This window comes from Pundamilia nyererei, unplaced genomic scaffold (assembly GCF_000239375.1).
Source record: "Pundamilia nyererei isolate P.nyererei 1_Seehausen unplaced genomic scaffold, PunNye1.0 scaffold00208, whole genome shotgun sequence".
Lineage (NCBI taxonomy): Eukaryota > Metazoa > Chordata > Actinopteri > Cichliformes > Cichlidae > Pundamilia > Pundamilia nyererei.
This window is the reverse complement of record NW_005187609.1, coordinates 636,122-645,193: the sequence shown is the minus strand read 5'-3', so window position 1 is coordinate 645,193 and position 9,072 is coordinate 636,122. Positions and strand designations below refer to the sequence as shown.

Here is a 9,072-nt window from a genome sequence, read left to right as displayed (position 1 = left end):
ATTATTATTATTATTATTATTATCATTATCATTATCATTATTATAATTATTTTTATTATCATTATCATTATCATCATTATTATTATTGTAATTGTTCTTGTATGCACAGTATCAAAACAGTGGTTTGAAACAATTGCTTCAGTTGCTTGTATTTTACTTACTTTCTGTAGATAACTTTCGCTCACTTTAACCTTTCTTTTCATGCAGTTATTTGTGTCGCTGTCTGCTGGATGTTGTTACAAACTGGTGCACCTTAACCTGGCCAGGAATCCTTTCAGCCACAGGTCAGCTCCACTGTCCATATCTGTAAACTCATTGGACTTCAGTTTCTTAGTTGCTTTGAAATGCAGCAGCTTTTGAAAACCAGAAGAGGGCATTCCAAGCCTATGGAGTCATACTGCGACAATTTATAGGATCAACCAGTCCACAAGTTTACTAAACAACATTAATGAACAAATTAAGTATGAATATTCACCACAGTACTGCAGTACCTCAGGTTACAGTCTGAGAACATAGTAGCATGAAGTGTTCAGAAGGAGCTTTGACAGCATGTGCACAAACTGGCTTATACCATAAACAAGTGGCTTTTACAACATATCACCTGATGTTGTTGAGAGTTGTTAAAGTTGTTAAATGTGAAACGCCTTTCACCATAGAAAAAAAGAGCAGTTCCAGAATTAGTAGATAATTTAGGTGTCAACATAAATAAATAAATCAGTAAAAAAAAGATGTCCCATAATTTCTTTCATCCAACGTGTGTTTTTATAACAATATGCTCGGTGCTGTGTTTGACACAATCTTGTTACAAATTCTTAGGAACTTGAAAAATGATATTTAATATTTTCCATATACACAATATATTAAGCCATTAAAAAGATATCATGTTAAACTGTCATCAGCTGATAAATTCATAGATTAATTCACTGATAGATTCAGAGATCGAGAGGTATCTACTAAGTTATCTATTAATTGAAAGGTTGAATATGTGAACCTGATCCAGACACCCTGCTGTCTTCATGAATGTTTATGTGACTACCTCTCTCTCCCTCTGTGTGTGTGTGTGCACGTGTGTGCACGTGTATAGAAAGGTGCAGGAGGTCACGAGGAGCATTCAAGAGTTCTTTAGTCAGAGCTGTGAGCTGAAATATGTTGGGCTGTCTGCAACCAAACTACCTCCACAAGCTCTCAGGTGTGTGGGAACTGTGAAGTGGCTGAAAAAGTCTGGCTAAAAATGTAGTTAATTAATGAATGAAGCCCTGAAATGGGAATTAAAATGCATGTTTTTGTACTTTTATATTCTAAATCAGTCACACGCAGTTAGTTGAGACGTTTTTTTGCACAGCTATATTTCTCCACCGCTACACCGTAGGCACTTTTCACACTGCATCTCAGAGTAATGCTAAGGACCACAAAATTTCTTTGTGGGTTTTATTTTCATCAGTGTATTTTATCAGTGCTTTGCCATTGACCTTTCATTTTTGTGAATCATTACGTAACTCAATAAAAACCTGTTTGTTAGCTGTGCTTAATGACGTCAGACAGCAGGAGAAAAAACGTGAGGGTTGATGTTAGTCAGCGCTGGCAACCTTAGTTGTATTTAATATGACAGCATTTTTGACTTGGTTAGAATAAAGATGAATAAAAATATAGTTTTTCCACCTCTCTTATCACAATTACTATTGTACGTACTAACCGTGAAGCATCCCATGTATCAGTAAGAGATGTTTTGAAGCGCTTTAGGTTCATATGTGTGAAAGTTTTTGTCAAACTATATCTTGTTAGGAAATACTAGGTTAAAAAAGCAACCATTGCTTACCTTCAGCGTACTACTGTCCACACTGCCAGCACATATTGTACTTTCTAAAACACAATTACAAATACTGACGACCTAGTAGTCTGTGGTTAATGAATCTATTGATATGTTTTGCAACCAGGTTATTACTGCAGGGTCTGGCAACCAACAAACGACTGTTTGGGCTGGAGTTAGACCTAAGCAGCTGCGAGGTACACACTCACATACCCTCATGCAGAAAGAATAGCTTTTTTCATTTATGATGAATGGTAGCATCCACAGTAGGTACATGTTTTAGACCAATAAATATGTGTTTGTTTATGTGTAGCTACGTTCAGCAGGAGCCCAGGTGATACAGGAACACATCTCTGAAGCCACAGCCATCAGAAGTCTGGATATCTCTGACAACAGTATGCAAAACAACTTTCTTACACACAAATCCAATTATGCCATATAAAACCTGCAAAACTCATTTCAGTACATTGAAGTTCAGGCTCACAGTCCCCGCTCTAACTCATCCCAAAGGAGTTCTAACTCAGTCAAGTTCTTCCACACCAAACTGTCTCATCCATGTCTTTATGAACTTTGCTTTGTGCACTGCTGTGCAGTCGTAGTGCAACAGGAAGGGGCCATCCCCAAACTGTTCCCACAAAGTTGGGAGGATGAAATCCAAAATGTCTTGGTATGCTGAAGCATTAAGAATTCCTTTGACTCCAGAGAACACGTCCACTGCTGAGTCCACTAGCAGCACTTTGACAGGCTTGGATGCAGCTGCACGGCCATGGAAACCAACTCCATGAAGCTCTTGATGCACTTTATCAGCTAATCTGAATGCCACATAAAGTCTGTTGTGACTGACTCAACCCAAAGTTGGTGACTTCTGTGTGTGACAGTGTATCTCTGAGTTCTTTGCCTTATTTTGTCAAGTGCTTATTTTCAAAGTCAAATTATTTTTCCTCTCCAGCGTTAGGTGAGAAGATTGATAGCACCCTCATAACTATAACCTTAATATGATCAACAACAATTTGACAGTTAGCTTTTTTTCACTAGATGAATAATAAGAGAATTATTAAAATACAGTAAACCCATTTACACCAGGAAGAATGAATGCTTCCACCACTTTTCCCTTGCTCTCTGACTGTAGGTTTTGAGAATGACATGGTGACCCTGGTTCTGTCAGTCGGTCGATGTCAGTCTCTTCGACATCTTGCTCTGGGGAGAAACTTTGCCATGAAATCCAGGTATGACGAAAAAGATTAAGAGGTCACCTTACTCTACCACCACATTGTCTACTGACATCAGTTTATCACACTGACCCTTCACAATATTTAAAATGTTTGCATATAGCAAATACAACTGATTATCTCATTTGAATGTTCATTAAAAGTAAGTGGTTATACATAATAGTAGAGTCCGCTGTGTGCAGCAGGTCATCAGAATAGAAACATAAAAATGGTGGCCATCACTTTTATAGAATAAGATTGTCAAAGATGCCAACTGAAATGCAGATGTTCACAGTTATATGTAGGGGTGCACATCAGTGGTCCACATTTGCTGTCAAAATAAAAGACGCGCACAAGATAAGACGTTGCAACGCGCGTTTGCGTCCATACAAAAGGCAGTGTTTTTGTCCACTAGAGTGGGATTTTCACGGCACATTCTGCACCACATCCCTGTGCGTTCATCATCTGTTTGAAGCCAGCTCACCTCCTGCAACCACTTTTCCGAGAATACGCGCTTCTTTTGTGGTTCGGACTCCTTCTGACATTTCTTTGGAGGTGGAGGAACACCACAGTAATTGCTTAAAGGAGCTTCTTTGACATCTTTAAGAGTTCTAAACAAATGTCTGTCCTCCTCCAGAAAATCTTATGTACGCAAACGCGCGTTGCAACTTCTTATCTGGTGCGCGTCTTTTATTTTGACAGCAAATGCGCACCTGCGGACCACTTATGTGCACCTCTGGTTATATGTTTTTAAACTGAGTAACTGAATTCAATTAAACAACCTTTGCATGATATAAAATTTGTATTGCACACAAAGTATAGTAATAGTAATGTAAAAAAAACAGAAACTGCAACATCAGCAACTGTAAAGCTGCACTTTCAGAATCTGTAACATCATCGCTCAGTATTAATGCAGCAAACTGATGCATGATTTGGACAATATGGTAACATCATTTCTGTGGTAGAACATAGACATAGGTCAGAATATTTCCAGGTCAAACACACATTTGACCTATTTATCATAATCCAAGCATTTATCGGCATTTATGTTCCTGCCTCTAGCTATATTGGTCCTAGATTCATAAGCTGAGTTTCTCTTTTCCATAGACACCAGGTGTTGTTACAAGGTACACAAAGAACTATCACTTTCTGCCACCCGTTTGGCTCAACCCACAAAACGTGCCACTGCTAATTAAATCTTTCAGATCACAATATTTATTTCAAAGTCGGTGCTATTTGTAAACTAGTCAGCCTGTAGTTTAAAGAATGTAAATCAGTAAATGTATTTTCTCCTTGTTCTTAAGTTTTTCTCTTCTTTCTCCCTTCATTTCATGTCTGCCTACTTTGCTATCGACCAGAGCGCTCACTGACGTTCTTCAACGTATAGCTCAGCTAATCCAGGATGAAGAGTGTGTGAGTGAAACCTTCAGTGTACTTTAATGTAATTCAGTAGCCCTGCACTGGATGTCCAGCCTGTCAGATGTGTTACCCTGCCTGTGACCCTGAAATTGAAATCTGTGTTTGCAGCCCTTGCAGTCTTTATCAGTGTCTGACTCCAAGCTGAAGACTGGGATGCACATTCTGCTGAGTGCTTTGGGTGGTCATGCAGCTCTGGTTGAACTTGACATTAGTGGAAACTTTATTGGAGATACAGGAGCTAAAATGCTGTCCAAAGCCCTGATGAGTAATACCAGCCTGAGGTGCACATGTAAACACACACACACACACACACTCTCTCTCTCTCTTTTAAGAATGTTTGTAATTAATAAATGTTCTAATCCAAAGAGCTAATTAGTGAATTAATGATCATCCTTTCAGAGGCAGAGAAAGTATGAAATATCAGTGGAAGACAGAGCTGTATTTCCTCAAACTGACTGATCTCTCTTTTTTAAGGACTTTAACATGGGACAGAAACAGTGTGACTGCTAGAGGTTTCCAGGATGTAGCAGATGCCTTGGAGAGGTCATGGACACACACACACACACACACACACACACACACACACACACACACACACACACACACACACACACACTTGTTAAATAACAGCGTCCAGGTAAATGTCAAAAAACACTTTGCTGGCTTTTACCAGAAAAAATATTTTTTAAAATATACAATTCCTTTGAAACACTGGCTGCTTTTTCACTCGTGTTTAGTCCAGTCCTTATAGCTGACAAATTTCAAAGGAATGTTTTGTGTGTTCACTTGTTTATTTGATTCCTAAGCTGCTTAAGACGGATCTATGGATCTTTCAAACATAAAAATGGCACCTAACCCAAGGAATGAACCAGTAACATGTCTACATATAATAGACAACTTATCAAAGAACCATTTAAATCATATATTTATGCAACAGAACAAAAAGCAGCCGATATCCGCAAAAGAGCTTTGTAATGTCTTTCAAGATGCTTCGAGAACTATTCCTGAGGACTATTTAGAAAAGTTATGTGAGAGAATGTAGGCTGTGTTGAAGAATAAAGGTGGTCATATCATAGAAAGGCAAGTCCCAATAAATTGCTGCACCTAGTTCCCATTTTCCTATTAAATATTTTTAAAAGAAAGACAGACTCAATATGGGTGACGGTGCAGTAGTCAGCTCTGGTACTTCATAGCAAGAAGGACCTGGGTTTGAATCCAGTCTGATGCTCTGTGTGGAGTTTGCATGTTCTCCCTGTGCACCGTTAAACAGATCCATAATTTGATGTTAGGTTTCTTTGTTATGCAGGAACTTCACTCTGCAGCACATGTCTCTTCCCCTTGCCGATATCACGCCGAGTTACCGTAGCAACCCTGACAGAACAAAAGAGGCCCTGCACAAGGTCAGTGTGTTTAGCAGGTTGTTATTTAAGATTGTATGTGTTTTATGCGTTTAGGGCAAGGGTCAATTAATTTTTACATCACAGTTGAAGTTCATGTTTTCTCTTGTTTTCTATTGCTGTGTTTTTTTGGACATCAGAGAACTGAGACAGCAAATGCAGCCAGCATAAACATCTAACAGATTCATTGTACTCTATGTAGCGATACAGTCCAAATTTATATTATATATAGTAATATATATTAATTGTTGTTTGGAAAGGCTTCTTCTTTTTCTGGACGTCAGCTGCGTGTCTTTGTTTGTGTGTGTGTGTTCAGATTCAGCAGCATTTAGACAGAAACAACCAGAGACAGTCTGACAGCATAGAACTTCGACAAGTCTTTAGAACTCAACAGTCTGAAAAGGTAAGCCAGTAAAAATACAAGATATTAATTTATGTAACTGCAACATCATTTATTCAACTAGTAAATTTATATAACTAGTAATAGTTGCTGCTCCACCACAAATGATTTTCCTTACAAATGTGGCTCATTTTAAGGGGAATTAAACAGGCTTCACAGCTTAATTACCAAGAAACATTGTTACAACAAAGAAATAATTGACCAAATGAAAATTACCTTACTCTTTGTACCAGGTCATATAAATCTTATGTGTATGTTGTCCACCGTTTTAGCTCATCCATGGAATGTGTCGCCAGTTAGAGAGCAGCCTTCAACGTTTAAGCCACTGTAGCATTCAAGAGGACCAAGCTGATGTCCTCAAAGCGCACGAGGTGCTGCAACATGCCAGGGACTCTTTAAAGGTACATGCTTCAAATTTAATTTTGGATATTTAAGCATATTTAAGTATGTTTTGATTGTTTTCCTCCTACCTTTGCAAATACAGGGGACAGAAGATACAAAAAACCTCTTTTAGATGACGTGAATGCTTTTTGAATGAAGTCAAGCATTAGCCTGTAACAATATCCTCACTGAAGTGACCAGGGATTGTAAATGATGCTGTATGCCACCTAATATTTCTTTTGGTATTATTTGTGTAGCTGCTGCCGTCGCTATATGAGGTAGGCAGGAAGTGCGCCTCTGATGGAGACTTTGTGAACAGCATTCTTACTGACACGGCTACTGCACTGACCAATGAGTTCACTAGGAGCATACAGGTAAAGGTTTAGAAAGCACTCACTGTGTGCACACGCGTACACACACACGTTCAAGAAATATGAGAATCCATGTCCAACTTCAACTTCAGCAACAACAACGAGCACACACAGGTAGCCCAAATCAAACATGAATAAATTCTTGAAAAAAGGCTTGGCTTGCAAATAACTTGGGGGTGTCTTCATCTACAGAACACAGTGTAGTTCAAAGTATCTGAGAATCCCCAGAAAGCTTAGTTAATATAGACTGAGGCAAAATAGAGTAGAGCCATAGTCTGAGCAATCAAAAAATGAATTTATTTTGGAATGGACGCTGTTTTTTCAGCTAGCTACATAATTTGTCTGCTAAAGTTTTTAAAAAAAGCAAAAATAATAGCTGTTTTAACCCTTTTCTTAAAGTTGTCTATATTATTTCCAATTAAGTTAAGAGTGTTAATGACGTTTGAAAATTCTGTCTTTAATTTAAAAAAAAAACTCATATATGTATTTATGTGCATATATATTTTAAAAAGAAAAAGAAAATTTTAAAAAATAGACAAAAAAGTGTGCAAAAAGTGATCAGAAATGAAAATTATGTAACATAATACCATGTTCGAACTATTACTGTAAGTTCTTAAGGCTATTTGGGAGTTTAGTCTGAAGCCAAACGGTAGCATTTGAAGCAATTTCTCATCACACCTCACATTTCTCTCAGATGATGGTGGTTAATTGACTTTGCAAGATTTGCAATGACCCCACTTGTCACAACATGCAACCTTGTTAGTGTGAACGTCATCAACAACAGGAGCACTCTTGGGTGACGGTGGTGAAGATCTGATGCGCAGTGATGGGCGCCCCCCTTTGTGAATTCAAAGGATCAGGCTAACGTCTGCCTGGAAGCTCTTTTGTTTCAGTGGCTTTTGGACACCAAGTAGTTTACAGTCAGGGTGTTAAATGCATTGACAACACCAAGCGTTACAGTTTTGAGTTTAATTCCGGATGTGACATGTGTGTGACAACGCTATGTGACAAATGTCATCTATATCAAACTGTTTTAGAAACGTTGCCAGACTAGGTTATATGTGACATGTTATTTAACGATTAGAATTGTTGAATGAGTTTAAATTTACCTTTGGTAAGAGAGAGCTGGGGTTTTTAAATTAGTTAGCTGCCTAGGTGTGCTGCCATTTTGGAAATGATGTCATGGGTGCTTGCCAGGTCAAGCTTGGTCTTGAGGGAAGATTGTTTAATGCTGTTTCATCTTCAGATGCCCAGTCTTGTCCTTACTGAAGTCCTAGTCTTTGTGTTCCAGGAGCTGTCTCAAGGCTTGATGAGACACGCTGATGCTTTGTACCCACGGGTGGTCCAGCGGTCTAGTGTGTGTGAGTGTCTTTCAGAGTGTGTCTCCAAAAGAAGCACACAGACACACATATTCATAAGAAGCACTCTGGTGGAGAGCACAGGGCACATCATCAACAACAGACTGCAGTAAGGACATTTCCACAGAGCAGTGGTTAACATTTAATAAATGTTTTTAATGAGATCCCTTATGAGTTAGTACCTATCAGTACCTATTACATATCAGTAAGGTAAAGCACATCATATCAGGATTAGAGATATTGTAGGAGGGCCCTATTTGATGAGTTAAATAAAGATTATTTAGTGTGATGGTTCCATGCTCAGTGTATACATTCTAAACATTATAGACTGAAATGTACACATTTCTTTGTCTTTTTTCAAAGTTAAATAAATAAATGCCTGATAGGTATGAACCCTTAGTTTTAGAACTTGTATTAACAATAGGAAACTGATCTACAATACACTGTGAAAGCATCTTTGTTTTAGTTTCTCTGTTTAGATAGAACAAATGACATAAACTGTAAAAGACACAGTCTGGTTAGGTAGAGTTGCAGACATTTGTGACTGTAAATCTCTGGCACAGTCATTGCATCTCTTATACCATGTCCTCATCAATTAAGATGTTCCTTATTTCCTCTGTTGTGTTATTAAAGTGAACTGAAGAAAACACTGACTGTCACTCTGGCTGAAAGCATTGTGCAGCAGGTGCTACAGGATCTAAAAGTGGCACAGGACAAAATAGTAAGTGCAT

At 38.3% G+C, this 9,072-nt stretch overlaps 1 protein-coding gene across 1 annotated transcript in view; it reads left to right on the top strand.

Moving 5' to 3' along the window:
• Nucleotides 1–9,072, top strand: part of carmil2 (capping protein regulator and myosin 1 linker 2) — a 56,778-nt gene that overhangs the window by 12,661 nt on the left and 35,045 nt on the right. The window contains exons 14-27 of the mRNA XM_005747936.1: nt 208–284; nt 1,085–1,189; nt 1,935–2,004; nt 2,121–2,202; nt 2,937–3,033; nt 4,374–4,428; nt 4,543–4,715; nt 4,909–4,977; nt 5,741–5,834; nt 6,148–6,234; nt 6,504–6,632; nt 6,870–6,986; nt 8,275–8,450; nt 8,975–9,062. Coding sequence (XP_005747993.1) covers nt 208–284; nt 1,085–1,189; nt 1,935–2,004; nt 2,121–2,202; nt 2,937–3,033; nt 4,374–4,428; nt 4,543–4,715; nt 4,909–4,977; nt 5,741–5,834; nt 6,148–6,234; nt 6,504–6,632; nt 6,870–6,986; nt 8,275–8,450; nt 8,975–9,062 — 1,419 coding nt within the window. The remainder of the gene's footprint in view (nt 1–207; nt 285–1,084; nt 1,190–1,934; nt 2,005–2,120; nt 2,203–2,936; nt 3,034–4,373; nt 4,429–4,542; nt 4,716–4,908; nt 4,978–5,740; nt 5,835–6,147; nt 6,235–6,503; nt 6,633–6,869; nt 6,987–8,274; nt 8,451–8,974; nt 9,063–9,072) is intronic.